At 40.3% G+C, this 20022-nt stretch overlaps 1 protein-coding gene across 41 annotated transcripts in view; it reads left to right on the plus strand.

The window, feature by feature from the left end:
* EPB41L2 (erythrocyte membrane protein band 4.1 like 2) overlaps nucleotides 1-20022 on the plus strand; it is a 212434-nt gene that overhangs the window by 119525 nt on the left and 72887 nt on the right. For all 41 annotated transcript variants that reach the window (XM_021088293.1, XM_021088255.1, XM_021088313.1 and 38 more), the window contains one exon: nucleotides 15048-15152. In XM_021088293.1, coding sequence (XP_020943952.1) covers nucleotides 15048-15152 — 105 coding nt within the window. The remainder of the gene's footprint in view (nucleotides 1-15047; nucleotides 15153-20022) is intronic.

Genomic DNA, 20022 nt, shown 5'->3' on the forward strand with positions numbered 1-20022 from the left:
ATAATACAAAAAATGTCCCATGCTTCCTGCCTACTTTTTCTCCATTAAAAATCAACTTTCCTCTGATTTCTCAAATATGGCAATCTCTCAGCTAAGCAATGAGAGGCTCGGCCTCTAAGTGAATGACCTCAGTGTGTGGATGATGACCTGTATTACTTTCTAAGAAATATTTGCATTGTAACAGAAATCTGTTCACACCAAAGAATCATCAGTGGTAGAATTTCACTCATGAAGCCAAGGGAAATGAAAAAAAATGCAAGCAGTTTGTGAGGGGAATGTGGAGAGTTGGATTTTTGGCGTCTTTGAATCAGGTGGATATGCTGGAAGGTGGCCTTTGGTGGGGGGCATGTCCATATGCTGCCTGGCTTTCCTGCTTCTGAGTCTCCGTGTTTCTGATGCCTGACAGTTTTTCTCCTTATGTTGTTGAATTGATTTATTTGTACTTTGTTTTTTCCTTTACACCCGCGACATGTGGAATGTTCTGGGCCAGGGGTCGAGCCTGCACCACTGCAGTAAGCAGAGCCACTGCAGCCACAGGGGAACTCCTGTAGTGTTTTAAGGCAAGCAGAGTCTTACGCATCTGTCCCCCTCCCTTACTCTTACTTCCCCATAATTAACAAAGATCCTGCCACTTTGTCTTTGGTTTTACTTTGTTAGTCAAATACTGGGAATGAAAAACTTACTGGGTGTGGGGAGAACATCAAGCTGAATTGGAAACACTCTTACATCAGATCACTGTTTAAAACTGAGATGTCTTAAAATTAGATGTATTTTTTTCCCCTTCAGATTACCCAGAAGTTGCTTGTCATTGAATTGAAAAGAATTTAAAAATTCAGGTGATGAGGTATAAGGAATTTATTACACTAAAACCCTTCTCAAGACCTCTCCTGCTGTATCAGATGCTGTTTGCCTTGGTTTTACAGTAATAAAGTAAATATTTAAGTGATTAAGCTTACTCTGCATTACAGCTTGACTTCCACTTTGGTCAGTTGTTAAAAAATACTTTAAAGTATTTGTATTTAAAGCATTTAAATGCTTCTGGCCAGTAGAGATCCTAAGAATAGTTGCCTTGGGCCTAGTTTGTGATAAGACCTATAGTCAAATGTGTATCTTGTGTTTTTCTACGTGGTGATTTCTTTCTCAAAGATAGTCTCAAATATGGTTGTAATTAAACATTATCAGATAAATTTTATATTATTGGGTGTATGAACCAGTCACTTTTTAAAAGGATTTTAAGTGAGAAGTTGAGCACGTGATGTATCGTTTAGTAGGCTGGGTCCTGGCTTTTGTGTCTGGGTCTTTGAAAGGGATGAAAGGGGAGTAGAATGCTCTAGTGGATGGTACCTGGCCAGGCTGAAAACAGAAGGCCACTGAACTTGGAGTGTGAGAGCAAATATCTTACTTTGGGATAGGGTATCTGTTTGCTGAGTTTGGTATTAGCCTTGCCTTGTGGTTAGAATTCTTAGTTAAGCTTTTTAAAAATATAAGAGCATAGGAGTTCCCTTGTGGCTCAGCAGGTTAAGAATCAGTATTGTCACTTCCATGGCTCTGGTTACAGCTGTGATGCGGGTTTGACTCCTGGCCCAGGAACTTCTGCATGAGGTGGGCAGTGAAACTATTCTGTAGGATGCTGTAATGGTGGAAACATGTTTTACATTTGTCCAAACCCATAGAATATATAACACCAAGAGTGAGCCCTAATAGAAACTGTGGATTTGGGGAGATTATGATGTAGTCAGTATAGGTTCATTAATTATAACAAATGTATGGCTCTGGGGGGGATGTTGCTAATGGGGAGGTCATGCATGGGGGTAGAGAGTATGTGGGAAATCTTTGAATATTTTGCAGTTTTTCTGCAAACCCTAAAACTGCTCTGAATAATAAAGTCTAATGCAAATACTAAAATAATACATATGTCCAGATGCCGTCTTTGAAGGTTCTGATTCAGTGGGTCTGATGTTAGACTCGAGCATCTGTGCGGCCAGAGTTAAGAACTACTTTGAGAGTCTAGAACATGCTGTCTACCGAGGTACTCCTTGGCATAGCGCCTGCTCCCCAGTTACAGGGTGAATTCATCAATCAGCTCCTCATTGAAATATTAACATGGCTGCTGGGGAATTTTCCCATAGTGATGGGGCAGTGAGTGGAGCAGAGACTCTATGTTAAAATTAGAGATAGTCTTATTAAGGGTTGCTTTGAGCAATGCCCAGAATATAGCAAGGGCTTGAAAAATATTGGCTGCAATTATTATCATCCCGATTATGCTTTCTCTCAGGATATAACCATTTTTCTTGAACATTTGATGAACATACTCAAGTCTTTGCCTAGAATGAATTCCTATCATCTTGTTCTTATATTTTATCAATAGCATAAGTGAGTTGGAAGGCCCATAATATAAACATATACCACCTAAATGATCATATTGACTTTGTAATTTAAAGAACTTGCTTCAATTCAAAAATTAAACTTTAGTTAGTATTTTTGTAAGTTAGAAGAAAGACATTTAAAAACAATACATTTTATATTGGAATTTTGAATAAGACCATCTCTACTGTCCATGGACTTATCCTATTGTTGGAGAGTCAGAAGAGAGACCTTGGCCATAGCTAGTTGGGTGAAGAAAACAATATTACCGTCAATTTATCTACTTTAAACTAAACTCTGGGAATAGGAACATAGTTGGATTTTGCATATGAGAAATTGCAGGCTATTTGGCAGCTGTTCACTTAGAGCAAATGAAGATTTAGGTGATTCCTCCTCATGTGCTACAATTCTATTCCATTAAACTTTTCTTAGCAAAGAGAGGCATTTAAGGGACCACATTTTATGAACACCTGAGCAGCTGACACATATTAGAACTGACAGGGCTGTTTATTATTCCTTATCATTTAGTTAAAGCCAGCAAATAAGTACAATTCCTTGTGTAAAATTTGTGTGGATATTTACATTTCATCAACAAATACGATTTCCTTAACAAGATCCATTGTTCTGGAGGTCTTGTGAGGTTTGCTAAAGCTCCATTTCAGAGCTTGGTTTTCAGATTACTCTGGAACCAGCATGTTGGTGAGAGGAGTAGGACTGGTTTCTGGAATAGTGGTTGGCAGGCTGGTTTTGCTGTTGGAGACAGAGGGTCCCCTGTGGTTAGCTGCTGATGCTTGTGTCCTGAAAATGAATCATATTTTTCTATCTTGTTTGCCATCTAAATTTACCTGATTGCTTATGAGATGAATCGTGTGCTCACTTAAGAATTCTGAAACATGGAGTTCCTGTTGTGGCTCAGTGGAAACAAATCCAACTAGTATTCTTGAGGACACGGGTTCAATCCCTGGCCTTGCTCAGTGGGTCGGGGATTCGGCGTTGCCGTGAGCTGTGGTGTGGTGTAGGTTGCAGACTTGGCTTGGATCCTGTGTTTCTGTGGCTGTGCCATAGGCCGGCAGCTGTAGCTCCGATCAGACCCCTCACCTGGGAACTTCCATATGCCGCAAGCACGGCCTAAAGCAAAAAAGAATTCTGAAACATTAAAAAACCCAACAGACTAGGGTAGAAAAACATTCCCTCTCAGTACTGTGCTTAGACTTGGATAGGCTTGGAAGCATTGAACTCATGAAATAGGGTCTTATGATACAGAAGAAAGGCAGACTCCTCTGTTCTTGAGGAGTTAAGGTATGCACATGATTTTATGAAAGGTGAGATTGTGGTTCTAGCTATCCTAAGGTTTCCTTTAATATGATTGCAGGGTATAGTCAGTGGAGGGTATTGTGTAGTGTGTTCTGGTTTTGTGTGATGTAGTCTTTTAATTTTTATTTCTAGCACCTAAAACTACATTGAATAGAATTTTATGTCATTCATATCAGTAGCACTGAAAAATTTCCCCAATGTTCAATCATAATTTCTCAAATCCTATGGAATGGAAAGAATTAAGAGATTATGTAATGAACTATGAAAGAATTTTTCTTTTTCCTCTCCCCTCTTTTGGAGGCTAGTCTTGAAAGAATGCTGCATAAGAAAGATTTCTTCCTGCTATTCTTTGTAGTGTATTATAAGAAACCAACATTCTTATGTAATTTTGATAATGTGTCTATATATATATACAAAGTTTCCCTGATCATTAATGAAAATTGAAAAATTTTTTCAACCACTCAAAGATGATGGGTATATGTGTGTGTATATATACATATTTCTTTACATAGATCTATATGTGTTTGTATACTTTATACATAATATATACCTATTTTTTGAGCAGTCAGAAAAATATTTTCTAACTTCATAATGATCAGGGGAACTTTACTTAAAAACTGTCCCTTGTTACCCTTACTTCTGGAATTAACGTTTTTAACACAATTATTGGATGTGGTTTCTTTCTTCCTTTTTGCCGGGGTTTGAGTGAACTCTGGAACAGGTGTGTGTCGTTAAAATTGGTAGGAAAAGAATGATCTGATAAGTGATGGCTCAAGACTACTCTGTTTCCCCTTCTGTATGATTTTCTTTGATTTCTTCCACCCCCCACGACAATGTCTCAGTTGTGTTTGTTCTGTGCATACCTTTCTTGGCCTTTTATACTTGCACAGTGTAGCTTAGAGCTAGCGCAAAATACATAGCTCAAGGGCTGTGATGTATGGATTGCATTGTAGGCTTCCCAGCACTGTCTCCTCAGCGCACAATAACTGCAGTGTGGTGGGGCCTACACGGAGACAGTGATGGTGTTTTATAAAACGCCAGTGGTGTGTGGCGTCGAATGCAATCCGCCGGGTAAGCAGTTGCACAAATTCCTCCAAGTTGAGAAGCCTCCAGAAATGCCATGTTTTGGCCTCCATAACGAATGCCACAAATAACAGCCCAGGCACGGGGGACTTCACTTGGCGTCTCAGATTCCAGCCTGCCTTTCTTCAGCTGGGTTTGCTATAGATTGCTTTGCCCCTCTGGCCCCTCTCCCCAAGAGAGTTCCCCAAACCTTGAATTTTTTTTTTTTTTTTTTTTTGCTTTTTAGGGCCACACCTGCAGCATATGGAGGTTCCCAGCCTAGGGGTCTAATCAGAACCACAGCCGCCGGCCTATACCTCAGCCACAGCAATGCCAGATCCGAACCGCGTCTGTGACCTACACCGTAACTCACTGCAATGTCGGATCCTTAACCCACTGAGCTAGGCCAGGGATCGAACCTGCAAGCTCATGGTTCCAGGTCGGATTTGTTTCCGCTGTGCCACGACGTGAACTCCTTGAATGATATATTTTAAACCCCTCTAAATTGTCTTGTCTCTCCTTTGGAGGTCTCTCATGTGTTAGGCTGTCTTATTTTTTTATTTTAATTTTTGTCTTTTTAGGTCCACACCCATGGCATATGGATGTTCCCAGGCTAGGGGTCCAATGTGAGCTTCAGTTGCTGGCCTACACCACAGCCGCATGGGGTCCAAACCTCATCTTCGACCTACACCACAGCTCACAGCAACGCCGGATCCTTAACCCACTGAACCAGGCTAGGGATCGAATCCCCCGTCCTTGTGGATACTATTCAGGTTCATTAACTGCTGAGCCACGACAGGAGCTCCTAGGCAGTCTTTTAAAGAAAAAAAAAAAAATCTAATACCTGGGAAATAAAGTACTTTTTTTGTTTAAATTTTCAACCCATTGATTTTATTTTTCTGTTTAATGTTGTAAGAGGGGTTAGGGAGAGGCAGACGGGGAAAAGTAGATTGTAAAGCTTGTTGGCCGTTAACATAGAAAGTAAGATTTCTTTTTGAAGTGTGCCTGGCAAGTTGATTAACTGTTATATGGTTTTAATCATTTAATTAACTGGTGCTACATTATCAGAATAGAGATGAGCACAGTTTGTAGTCTATAAACATTCTAGCATAAGTAGGAATATAAAGCAAAGGCATGCTTCAGATAGCAAGAAGAAATAACAGTGGCTGATGTCTTGGGGAAGGAATGTGTAAAGCCTGCAAAACCCCACTGTCCGCTTCTGCATTTATAAAGGTGGCACATGGCTGGCTCTTAAGAGAAAGGGGCAGACTGGCTTTTCTACTGACATCATTCTTCTAGTTCCCAAGAAGTATTTGGAAATGTTTTAATTACTACGGAAGTGTCTAAGTATCAAGTAGAATTGCGAAAATAAAATGTAGATCTGTGGCTGTTCTTCTCCTGCAATAGTCTGACAGTGTGTGTTTGGCTTAATTCCTTGAATATGTATATGTTGGTAGTTCACTAACTAGAGCCAGGAGTTTGCATCAGACTGAGAGCCAGAAGACCTGATTTCTAGACTCAATTCTGCCAACTTTTTGGCTGGCATTATAGCACCAAGCCATTGCATCCAACATATCTTTTAGCCTCCTGGAGAGCCAGGTTACTTAAAGTGCTGCTGTAGGAGACATTGAAGTAAGACATACTTTTGCTTAAAGAACCCAGTCTTCAAAAAGTAATAAATATCAAAAGGAGTAGAATTTAAGAGGAACTACCATAGATAGGAAGTAAAGTGCTTGAAGAAGAAAGATGAATATTGGGTCATAAATCAAGCTAGAAAAGAAAGATTATGTCAGGTAGTTCTTTTTATCTGAGACAGGCAACACTTGCCAATAGTTATGACAGCTAATGAACCAGCTGCATATACTGGTATTTTAGGGGTACATTGTAAATCAAAATATCTGTGTATTCTACTTGGTTGACAAATGTTTATTTGTAGTCTTTTCATGTTCTAGAATTCAAGTTGCCTGTATAAAAATCGAAAGAGCAATACTAGAAAATTGCCTTCCTGGATAGAAATAAGGAGGACTAATGTTTATGGATATCACAAATAAGAAGTCACACTGAAAAGTTAGATGGGTTAAACTCTCTGTAACCTCAGTTTTCTCATTTGTGAAGTGAGATTGGATGTAATAACCGTGAAAGCTCTTTATAATTATATTTAAAATCAGTAATTGTTTTAGAGCAGCTCAGAAAGGGCCTGTGCTTTCAGCTGCCTTTTAATGAATTCATGTAATGGGCCAAACATTTTTTTAAGTACTTTAAATATACCTCATTTAATTCTCTTATCGCCATCGTAAGGTGAGTGTTTATTTTAGAGAGAGGAAACTGAGGCACAGTGAAGTTAAGTAACTTGCCCGAGGTTATACAGCTGTTGAGAGGTAGGGCTGGTGTTCAAATCCATGTCACTGCCATTCTGCTGTGGTACCTTTCTAGCATATGGTCGAGAATCAGTCATTCTCTTGAAAGGTGGTACATTGCAGAATCTGGTATGGGAGGAGGAACAATTTCAGCTTGCACACCCCCACACATTTTTAATGTACTGCCATTGTGAGTTGTGTCTTGGTTCCTTTCTCCCAAATGATGAGGATTATTAATAAGTAATTAATGATTAATAAATTTGTGGAGTAAGTTGTGAACAGTAGTGAAGGCAAAAATGAAATTGTGAGCCACTAGGTCGTATTACTGTCAGGGTACACTCTGGTAAATTAATTCTTATAAAGTATAATAACTTGGAACATTTAATATATGTCTCCTGATCATCTGATATGTTTTCTTTTTTTTAATTTATTTTTTCCCCACTGTACAGCAAGGGGATCAAGTTATCCTTACATGTATACGTTTTTTTTCCCACCCTTTGTTCTACTGCAATAAGAGTATCTAGACATAGTTCTCAATGCTACTCAGCTGGATCTCCTTGTAAATCTATTCTTTTTTTTTTTTTTTTTTTGTCTTTTTGCTATTTCTTAGGCCGCTCCCGCGGCATATGGAGGTTCCCAGGCTAGGGGTCCAATTGGAGCTATAGCCACCGGCCTACGCCAGAGCCACAGCAACGCGGGATCCGAGCCGCGTCTGCAACCTACACCACAACTCATGGCAACGCCGGATCGTTAACCCACTGAGCAAGGGCAGGGACCGAACCCGCAACCTCCTAGTCGGATTCGTTAACCACTGCGCCACGACGGGAACTCCTCCTTGTAAATCTATTCTAAATTGTGTCTGATAAGCCCAAGCTCCTGATCCCTCCCACTCCTTCCCTCTCCCATCAGGCAGCCACAAGTCTATTTTCCAAGTCCATGATTTTCTTTTCTGTGGAGATATTCATTTGTGCTGGATATTACATTCCAGTTATGTGATATCATATGGTATTTGTCTTTGGCTTTCTGACTCATTTCACTCAGTATGAGATTCTCTAGTTCCATCCATGTTGCTGCAAATGGTATTATGTCATTCTTTTTATGGCTGAGTAGTATTCCATTGTGTATATATATACCACATCTTCCGAATCCAATCATCTGTCGATGGACATTTGGGTTGTTTCCATGTCCTGGCTATTGTGAATAGTGCTGCAATGAACATGCGGGTGCATGTGTCTCTTTTAAGTAGAGTTTTGTCTGGATCTATGCCCAAGAGTGGGATTGCGGGGTCCTATGGAAGTTCTATGTATAGATTTCTAAGGTGTCTCCAAACTGTTCTCCATAGTGGCTGTACCAGTTTACATTCCCACCAACAGTGCAGGAGGGTTCCCTTTTCTCCACAGCCCCTCTAACACTTGTTATTTGTGGACTTATTAATGATGGCTATTCTGACTGGTGTGAGGTGGTATCTCATGGTAGTTGTGATTTGCATTTCTCTTATGATCAGCGATGTTGAGCATTTTTTCATGTGTTTGCTGGCCATCTGTATGGTATGTTTTCTTTATGAAATAATAAGAAACATGACATTTTGTTGGCCTTTTGAATTAGCTTCCAAGGCAGATTGGTTTTAGGGGTTTTTTTGGTCACCCCCATAGCATGTGGAAGTTCCTGGGCCAGGAATCGAACCTACACTGCAGTGTGATACAAGCCACTGCACTGACAATGCTGGATCCTTAACCCACTGAGCTTCCAGGAAGCTCCAGTTTTAGGTTTTTTAAGAGTAACTTCTCTGAGTTTTCTGTTACAATTTTTTTTCTTTACTCCTTATTCTCTAGTTCATGTTTCTTTTCCTCTTGATGGCTTTATAACATCTATTATTTAAAAATGATGCATGTCAAAATCTTTTGAATGTTAATACATATAAGTAGTGAAATACAGTGATTGTAGGTTAATGGGTTTTATTTGGCTAGCAATCCATTTTTTCCTTAATTTAAGAGTTTTAGCATTTATCAGCCATTACATCTTTTTTTTTTTCCCTTTCTTTTTAGGGCTGCACCTGCAGCATATGGAAGTTTCTAGGCTAGGGGTTGAATCAGAGCTGCACAGCTGATGGTGTATACCACAGCCACAGCAAGGCTGGATCTGAGCTGCATCTGTGACCTATGCTACAGGTTGTGGCAATGGCAAATCCTTAACCCACTCAGCAAGGCCAGGGATTGAACCCACATCCTCATGGGTACCTAGTTAGGTTCATAACCCACTGTGCCACAATGGGAACTCCCATTACATCTTTTAATATTGCCCCTCCCTTACTCTGTTTGTTGTCTTCATCTAGAATTCTGATGAGATATATGTAAGACTTTCTCTTCTATCTTACATGTCAGTGAAGTTCCTTCATGGTTTTCATCTTTCTGTATTGCATTCTGGGTAGTTTTTTCAGATCGATCTTCCAGTTCACTGTTTTTCTTTTTTTTTTTTTTTCTGTTTTTCTTTTTAATGCTATCAAACCTTGTCAGTTTGGATTATAAGCTAGTTTGTATAGTTGATTTCTAGATATTCTAATTAGTTCTTTTCACAGTCTGCTTTTTGATACTTTTTTCTTGGTATTTTAAAATATTTAAGCATATAAAAAGTACTGATTTTGTGCTGTACTTGATAGATATTTCCATTATCTACAGTCTTGAATATCAGTCTCGTAATTGCCTTTAATACTCAGTAGTAGTAACTGGTTTCCTTATGAGTTTTTGATCTTTTTGATTATATTGTTGGAATTTTATCTGTGGGAGTTATTTGCTTCGTCCAGACAGATGGGTCCATCAAATCCTGGACCAGTTTAAACTGAATTCTCTCTTTTGGCATTTTGGGGTCAAAAAGATAATGTTGATGCTAGTCTCCAAATCTGATTGAAGGTCATGTCATGGTAATTTTTCTCTCCCTCATTCCTTGAGGTATTATCTGTAGATCAGTAGTTCTGCTGTGGAATAAGTTAGTGTGGTATTCAAAGAAGATGGTGGCTTATTTAGCCAAGTAATTTTGGGAAACATCAGGTTCAGGTTAAATGATGATAATAAACAAGGTTATTCTTCATTGTAGAACTTCTCAGGGTGTCTTATATGCAAACAGGAGGGGGTTTTGGGGGTGGGTTTGTTTTTCTTTTTATGACCTCTCCTGTGGCATATGGAAGTTCCTGGGCTAGGGGTCCAGTCAGAGTTGCAGCTGAGACCTATGCCACAGTCATAGCAACACTGAATCCAAGCCACATCTGTGACCTATACCAAAGTCCACAGCTTGCGGCAATGTTGCATCCTTAAACCACTGAGCAAAGAGCAAGGCCAGGGATTGAATCTGCGTCCTCACGGAGACTGTGTTGGGCTCTTAACCCACTGAGCCACAACGAGAACTCCTGCAAATATGAGTTTTGATGCTCAGTAGTTCTGTACATTAAGCAGAATTTCCTTGTCCCATTCTACTCCCCTTTTGGGGATGTGGGTGTATAAGTGAAGCATCTCATGGGACCAGTAGAAACAGTGGAATATACTTTGGCAGATGAGAGCTCTGCCTCCTGATACCCTTGGCTTCTGCATACTGCCTTCTCATTGTCTCTCCCTTTGCGTTTACATGCTCTATTCTGTGACTCTGTGTGTGTGTGTGTGTGTGTGTGTGTAAGTGTGTGTGCATATCTATGTTGTATTTAAACTCCCAGAAGGGAAGATGTGATTGAATCTGCTAATTTTTATCCTAGAGTAAGACATTGTCTTTGGATAGAGCTCTAGTGTCTTATAGGCCATTGGTCAGTTCTTTGAACCAGCTGGATCAGCTGGATCTAGTTAAGTCTAGAGAGGTAAATTCATAAGACTTTTTATTTTTTTGAGGGGGATAGGCTCCCTTTTTATTTTCTGCATCTACCATTCTAATGTAAAGTTCCTGAGACTGTATATTTCTTAATGGTTTTTTTCCTCAGTGTCTTAATATGGGAGCTGATGCATATGAAATACAGGATCAGTAGATGTGGAGCTTTTTAGCCTGGCGAGCCCTTGCAGTCATCTGAGAGTGGGACAGTATAACTAGCAGACATGTGACGTGGCTCATTACTTTCTTCATCTTTCTGTAACCTCCAGTATCTTTTGAATAGAAAGTGGTTCTGTCAGACTTGATAAACACCCAAAGTGAAAATAAGTTCTTTTGACTATGCTATTTCTCTATTTTGAAAAATCATCCCTTTGTTTAAGATTCATTTGAGATGCTACAATCTTGGCGAAGCTGTGATATTTCTCAGATGCTGTTATTCAGTGCATTCTCGGTGTTCCCATGCATTTTTTATGTGTATCTTTCAGCACATGCCTCATAGTGCTGTTGCCTTTCCAGCCAGTCTTTGAGTTCATTGAAGGTGGGGATGCTGAGTAGAGGATTAAGTAGTATGTGTGTACAGTTAAGATTTTATCAAGCATTTAGAATATCTATTTCCTGGAGAAGGGAAGGAGAGAATAGTAGAGAAGGAATCTGAGCATCTAGAAGATATTTTGGTGTTAGAAGTGGGCTAATGAAAGACAGTTGGGAATAGAATTCCGCTGTGATTGAGTAAGGCTCTTGGTTTGGCACTTTGACATACACTCTTATTGGGTTAATTTGACCCTTGCAGTGAGCTAAGAGAGAGCTGTGATCTCATTTTACAGTTAGAGAGACTGAGTGGTTTGTCCATTGTCACACTTGTCCAGGAATAGTAAAGTGCTTATAAAATGTTGAATGAAGGGGGTCCCGGGGTGACTCCAGTCCCCATGCGGATGCCCCCCCATGCCGTGCAGTGTGTGTACTGACACCACATTGTGGTGGTGAGCTTCGTGGATGTTTTAATCTGTTAGGGGATTTCTGTCCATGAGAGCATGTTTCTATTTTTGAAATGGAAACTAGTGAGAAAATATGATTTATTATTTAAAGTTGTCTGTAAGCCAGTGTTAGAATATGTTTTTCTCTTTGAACTGATACATATTTATAGACATCAGTTGTCTTTTTTTTTTTTTTTTGTCTTTTTGCATTTTCTAGGGCCACTCCCGTGGCATATGGAGGTTCCCAGGCTTGGGGTCAAATTGGAGCTGTTGCCGTCGGCCTACACCAGAGCCACAGCAACACGGGATCCGAACCGCATCTGTAAGCTACACCACAGCTCATGGCAATGCTGGATCCTCAACCCACTGAGTGAGGCCAGGGATCAAACCCACAACCTCGTGGTTCCTAGTCGGATTCGTTAACCACTGCGCCATGACGGGAACTCCGATATCAGTTGTCTTAAGTATCCTTTTTTACCCTAACCTCAAATAACATCATAACCAAGTAAAATAGCATGAGTCTCTTTTTGACACTCTCGTTTCTTCGCAATTTCTACAGCTAATCAATTCCAGTAGTTAGCTTATTTGAAAGTAGTTGTCATTTAGTCAGATGTTTTCTGGGAGTGATAAGTTTGGAAACTTATCTTTTTAAAGGTCAACTTCTTAAAGTTTTTAAAATTCTTAAAGTTTTCAAAGATCAGCTTCCGTTGAGTTCTTAGTGCTCTTCTAAGTAAGAAGATAATCTCTGCTTTATAGTAGATAAAATATCTTCTGTGACTCATTTACACCTCGTTATAAATGCATAGTGGGTGATGAACAAGTGGATAGATGTGCTAGAGCTGTGATGGTTTTCTCCCTTTGTTATCTCAGATTAGGACACTTCCTAATTACAAAGTAGGTGCTGAAATGATAACTATGGTCAGTCACTATGAGCCTGAGCAGGCGGATGTCACGCACTTAAAATAAGGATGTCACAGGAGTTTCCTTGGTGGCGCAGTTGGTAAAGGATCCAACACTGTCACTATGGTGGCTCGGACCTGAACCTTGGCCCTGGAATATCCGAATGCTGTGGGCACAGCTAAGAGTAAATAAGTATGTCACATAGGGTACACTGTAATACTGTATTTTCAGTTGACTCAACAAACACCTATTATGCTGGGCTACTACCTTCTACTCGCTGGAGATTCAGGGGTGAACAGCGTTGCTAAAATTAATGCCAGAGAAAGTGAATTCTTAGATTATTGATTACCTCTAAAATAGTCTTTGCTGTTATTTGCAGCCAGATCTCCTCACATCTACTCCAGGCTTCTATAGTCAATGGATTTTACTGCACATTTAAGAAAGCAGCTGTCATGCTATGAGTCACCTTCTCCTCATAAAGTTAATTTAAAATATGTCCAAACTCAGAGCCTTAATTATATAAATGAATAATTGCATGCAGATCAGATAATGAAATTCAGAACCTTTCATTTTAAAAGCTTAACACAAAATTTCATGTAAGCGGAATTAGTCATTTTTCATGTTACAAAACACTCCAGCTTAAACGAAGATCTGACATTAAGCCCTTACTCTTTGCCACACACTGTTCTAAGCTCTAATTATGTATTACAACTCAGTTATCTACGACATCCTTTGTGGTAGATTCTATTATCCCCATTTCACAGACATGCCAAGTGAAGGCAAATAGGGGCGGAAGGTTAGAGGAGAGAAACCCACACTTGAATTGAGTTTCTGTGAAGACTCTCTTGAAGTCTATCAGAGTTGTGCTGATTTGAACTCGAAATGTCTTTTATTTCTTATTCCATTTTATTTTATTTTATTATTATTATTATTATTACTATTTTTTGTCTTTTTTGCTATTTCTTGGGCCGCTCCCGCGGCATATGGAGGTTCCCAGGCTAGGGGTCAAATCAGAGCTGTAGCCACTGGCCTACGCCAGAGCCACAGCAACGCAGGATCCGAGCCGCGTCTGCAACCTACACCACAGCTCACGGCAACGCCGGATCCTTAACCCACTGAGCAAGAGCAGGGACCGAACCCGCAACCTCATGGTTCCTAGTCAGGTTCGTTAACCACTGCGCCACGACGGGAACTCCTCTTATTCCATTTTAAAAGATGTTTATGTGGGAAACAGTCATTTTCACACAGTGTAGGAACTAACCAGTATGCCTTTTCCACAGTGTGAGGGCATTCGTCTTGAGGATGAGCAAGTCGGCTGGCTTGTTCGCTTGTCACTCACAGTCCAGGGGTTGCTTATACCCACACAGGGGAGGATCTGACCTGACCTCACAGATGGGTGTTCGCAGTGCTGTGCATCATAATTGGAAATGAGTTATGTCTTACCATTGATAAAATAATGAGCTTTTCTTCTATGGCTGTCCCAGGCTTTTATGTCTATTGATAGCAGCTTCTTATGTTAAAAAGCAAAGCAAGGCAAAAATAGGTTAGGTCCTTACAGGCACTTAACCTGATTTACAATCTCCCTTCTGGTACCTTCTGTTTTTAAGATTTGTTGTAGAGAATGAATGATTCTCAAGAAAAAGTGTAGCTCGTATTGAACAAAAGTATTTATATTCTACACATATCTTGGAAGAGAAATCAAATGTAAGTGCTGATGGGAAAAATCATGTCAGGAGGCGTTGAGTAGAACTAAATGATTTTCTGGGGACACAGCAAAAATTGGCACAACATTGCAAATCAACTATACTTTCATGAAACAAAAAAAGTGATTTTCCTGGGAGAGTATCTTTGTAGATGTGACATAAGCCCCTTGAGCAACTGAGGGAGGCAGCTGGGACATATTTTTGTACTATTTTAAAAACAAATAAACGAGGTCTCAGCATTTTACTTTTTTAGGTTTTAAAATATTTACATGGAGTAGCAGTAAAGCATGGAGCATCTGGCTGGCTGTGCTTTCATTGTAGAATTTATGCTTTGTATGGAGGGGAGGGGGAGAGTCTAAAGCTAAAGAGTGATTAATCGCTTTTTCATATTGTTATAAAAGGATCGGACAATAAATATTGCACACGAATTTATGCTAAATAATGTTATTTGATAAGTGGGCCTTGCTTTACAGTACTCCTGGACTGTTCAGTGCTTGAGAAATAAAGATATTTTTCTTTTTCCTCAGAAACGTGCTAAGGGACAAGTGTTGTTTGACAAAGTGTGTGAACATCTCAACCTCTTGGAGAAGGACTACTTTGGACTTGTGTTTCAGGAGAACCCTGAGCAGAAAGTAAGTGAGGTCATTTTGTTCCTAGTGTCTTAGAAAAATACCATTTTTCTCTTAACCAGTGGAAAATTTAGCTTTCAAGTAACTTATGTTTTTATTAAAATATAGTTTATGTTTATTGTACAGATTTGGTAAAGATTGAAAACTTGTGTTTTCCTGTATAACTTTTTGCTCGTGTGTGTGTGTGCGTGCACTTTTCCACTTACATTATAAGAAGACAGAATGAAATGTCTTATGCTATGTTAATTATTAGAAATAGGAAACACCGGTGTTTAAAATGTTTTTGTTAGAGTATGGTTGATTTACAGTGTTTCTTCACCTTCTGCTGTACAGCAAAGTGACCCAGTCACACAGATCCCTGTGCTGTATAGTTGGACCCCATTGCTCATCCATTCCAAATGTTAGTTTGCCTTCACCAACCCCAAACTTCCAGTCCATCCCACTACCTCCCCCCTCCACCGGCAACCACAAGTCCGCTCTCCATGTCCATGATCTGTTTCTGTTTTGTAGATAGAATCATCTGTGCCATATTTTAGATTCCACATGTAAGCAATAGCGTACAGTATTTTTCTTTCTCTTTCTTTTTTTTTTTTTTGTTGTTGTTGTTGTTGTTGCTATTTCTTGGGCCGCTCCCTCGGCATATGGAGGTTCCCAGGCTAGGGGTTGAATCGGAGCTGTAGCCACCGGCCTACGCCAGAGCCACAGCAACGCGGGATCCGAGCCGCATCTGCAACCTACACCACAGCTCACGGCAACGCCGGATCGTTAACCCACTGAGCAAGGGCAGGGACCGAACCCGCAACCTCATGGTTCCTAGTCGGATTCGTTAACCACTGCGCTACGACGGGAACTCCTCTTTCTCTTTCTGACTTGACTTCATTTAGTATGAGAATCTCTAGTTCCATTATGTTGCTGCAAATGGCATTATTTTGTCCTTTTTTATGGCCGGGTAGAATTCCATTGTATATATATGGAATATACATCTTCCAAATCCATTTTTATGTTGAATTTTTAGCTCGAGAATTCACCTGTTTTCCAGGAATTCAGCTTGGGCATGTTGGAAGGAATGTCAGGGGTACCCATCCATTCGTGTCCGGTGGTGCAGGAGAGAGTGTTTTGCCTTGCCAAACAGATTGGTGGTGGTGTGGGCCGAAGGTGTTCCTTGCCCTCTTGAGTGGGTTACTGGGAGCAGAAAGGAGGTCCAGGTCCGGCCAGGACTCTGTGGGGATCTGCCTGGTGTCAGGAGTGTGTTGAGATTGTTTTCTGCTCCAGAAATTTCCAAGACGCTGCTAACAGGATCATCAGAGTGCTCTAGTGCTTAATGCTAATTCTAGGGACCCTCAGGGCTTCTCAGTTTCATAAGCATATTAGAGAGAGAAATATTAATCAGTTCTAGCAATTAACCAGACTTAACCTCTAGCCTTCTGTCTTAGTTTGGGCTTTTCTAACGAAGTACCATAGTCCGAGTGGCTTTTTAAACAGCAGATGTGTGTTTCTCTACTTTGGGAGCTGGGGAGGAGTGAGATCAAGGTGCCAGCTGATTCAGTGTCTGGAGAGGGCCCCCTTCCTGCTTCATGGACAAGGCCCTCTCACGGTGTCCTCACATGGCCAGAGGAGCTAGAGGGCCCTCCAGAGCCATGCCTAAAAGGCCACTAATCCCATTCACGTGCCTCCTCCTTCATGACCTATCACCTCCCAAGGGCCCTAACTCGAAACACTGTCACATTGGAGAGAAGGTTTCAGCATGTGGATTTTGACAAGCTTTCAGTCTGGCACTTTCCTCATTGTTTCCTTTTCTCCTTCATTTTCTGAGCGTTGGGACTTAACTCTGGTGAAGATACTGAGTGGAGGAGTGAAGCGGGAAGGACTGGTCCAGGGTTGTACCCCAAAGAGAAGCCCTTTCGAGTCTGTTAGGTGGTGGCCGTGGGCAGACCTGGATGATCGTTCTGTCTGAGGATGCCCAGAGCTCGTGGTCGAAGTGAACTTTGCAGTTGCGTCCCGACGTCTAACATTCACAGCACAGTCAGCAGAACAGAACAGTTGGTAGACGAATACAGGCTGTAAATTTTATTTGCCCACATGCCATCATTGTTTGTATTTATACATCCTAATAATAAAATACAGAGTACTAATAGTAGTAATTATATGTAAATTAAATTTCTTCACTGCTTAGTTTTAAATCCTTGATACCTAATTTGTGGTTTCATTCCACATTTCAACTAAAGACAGCTAAATTGCATGCCTGCCTGCTGAATAGTATGTGAGCATTCTTATTAGACCTCTGTTTAGAATACTCTTCCTGGAAGTAATAACATATTAGACATTCCACTAAATAAACTAGGCACTCTTTTCAGACTTGAAATTATAAGGCGGTCTTGATAATGTTTCCAACCATGTGCCCTTCTGTTGGCCCTCAAAGCTGCAAAAGAGAAAGTGATGGAAATTTGGCCATCATTACCCACGTTTCCTGAGATTACATTTTGGTAGATTCATAGGAGCATTTAATCTTATACATAGAATAACACGCTCTGTTAGTTGAAACAGGATATATTGCATTAAGGCATCTGGTATTTTGGGGACACTAGATTTACATGAGATAGTAGGATTCACTATTTTTTATTTTTGCTGACTCTCAATATATGTGTCTAATCCATATCTTTCACCTGAATCTCAGATTCATAAACTGAGACTCATATAATTCCTTAGTTTGTGTTTCTCTTACAAGATTCAAGATGAAAATGCTCACGAAATTAGGCACATTCTTTGTTTGCTATCCAGGCTCTAAATAGAACATGGGGAGAATAAACAGTGGGGTGGCCTTTCTGAAATACTTTTTGGAAAACGAATGTCATGTGTAATTGGCAGTATATTTAATTATTCATGTATAATCTGATTTGCTTTCATAACTTTTGCGTTGTGCAATTTTTTATTCCTTTTTTTCATACGTAGACAAAATCCAGTCCTCAAGACATCTAGGTGAAAGAACCCCTATTTTCCCAATGTAGATTTGTATCATGTCCTATTTTTTCCACCTCTTACAATTTCAACAATAGGATACTACAGGATGTAGGAATTTAAACTTTTTTTTCATGCTGAAAGTTACCTGTATTTATAGAAGTTTCAGTCACTTATCATTTCAACCTTGTAATATGAAGGTGAGGTAAAGCCATGGTTATTTGTATGCAAATTTTCCACTGGGAGGGAAATCTAATCTTTATTTTAGTATAGGGCTGCCTCTGCAGTGGTTGGAAGCCTTTCACTTCACTCTTGAGTAGGAAAATCTACCATTATTAGAACTTTTTCAGCATCTGTAGAGAACTCATGTAAACTTTACCATGGAAAATTTCATTAAAAAAGACGTGGAATCAAGTAATGTGTTCATGCACGGAATTCCAGTCCATATAGTTCTTGTATTCATGTCCAAATGGAGCTGTCAGTAAGGGTTTTGGACTGTCTTTAAAGGGAAAATACTGTTTTAAATTTTTGATGTTAATAGAGTTTGGCATCTGGCCCAGGGATTTTAATGTCATTTTGCTCCAAGCCATATTGAAAGGGGAGCTTGTTTGAAGTATAGTTGATATCCACAGTGAAATAACTTTGTGAAAATTAACGTATTTCTCTGATAGCCAGACCATTTCCTCCCCCAGACACTAGAACTAAGAACCCCAATATTAAACTGTTTGTCTTAGATAAACTATTCTTTAATAAAATTCTGTATTCAATCTCATTACACCTTATAATAGCACAGACAGGAGTTGGAATCATATTCTCCCAGATGCATGGTGAACATTTTACTGTAGCACAGAAGGTCTGTGGCATTTCTGCTAACACCAGAGTGTTGCAGTAGCGTGCTATTAGACTTAATTTCAGCAGGGGTATAATAAAGGGCACCTGCTTCAGTCCTGTCATTCTTAAAGGAAAATACAGCTTTTAGACAAAATTACTCTTTGCACATTTGACAGTAGAGTATGTGTTGGGTTAAACTTAATTTCTCTCACCTGGCACGTGTGACAAGCACCAATTTTGAAAGCATGGCTAGGCATTTTAAAAAACTTCTACCTCTGAGATCTTGGCATCCAGCCTGAAAGGGAATTAGGTGAGATAGAGATATTGTCTGGGAGGGAAGGAACCACAGGGTAGATTTTGTGAATGTGTCTTGAGTTGTGTTCTAGACCAGTTGTGTGGTCAGTGGCCTGAGGCAGACGGCTCAGATGGCTGATGGGGTGTGTACTGCTGGTTAATGGCTTGGTTGCTCATCTTTGCCAGGTGAAAGTAGTTAACACTTTCATGGCCTGGAAAGCCTGTGGGACCTGACATTATTTGATGTAACCGTTTAGCATGATGGGCAGGCATTCAGAGAACCACTTAGATGTGGGCCTGTGACCTGTGAGGGCTTTCTGCATGCAGGAGGATCAGCCATTAGAATATTAGCCAGTGAAGGCTGGACACCTACCTGACAAGCCAAGTGTAGGACTTAAAAATATCTCTTTACATTTGACTACTTGACTTTCAGAAAGACAGGAATTTCTACATAAAAAGAGATCTAGGGGGAGTTCCTGTTGTGGCTCAGCAGGTTAAGAACCTGCCTAGTATCCGTGAGGATGCAGATTCCATCCCTGGCTCCACTCTGTGGGTTAAAGATCCAGTGTTCCCACAAGCTGCAGTGTGGTTTGCACATGTGACTTGGATCTGGTATGGCTGTGGCATCGGCCAGCAGCTGCAGCTCCGATTTGACCCTTAGCTTGGGAACTTCCATATGCTGCTGGTGTGGCCTTAAAAAGACCAAAAAAAAAAAAAAAAAAAAAAAAAAAAAAGGAGAGAGAGAGATCTAGGTCTCTACCACTCACAGAGTGGTCCAGGGCCCAGCAGCCTT

This window comes from Sus scrofa, chromosome 1 (assembly GCF_000003025.6).
Source record: "Sus scrofa isolate TJ Tabasco breed Duroc chromosome 1, Sscrofa11.1, whole genome shotgun sequence".
Lineage (NCBI taxonomy): Eukaryota > Metazoa > Chordata > Mammalia > Artiodactyla > Suidae > Sus > Sus scrofa.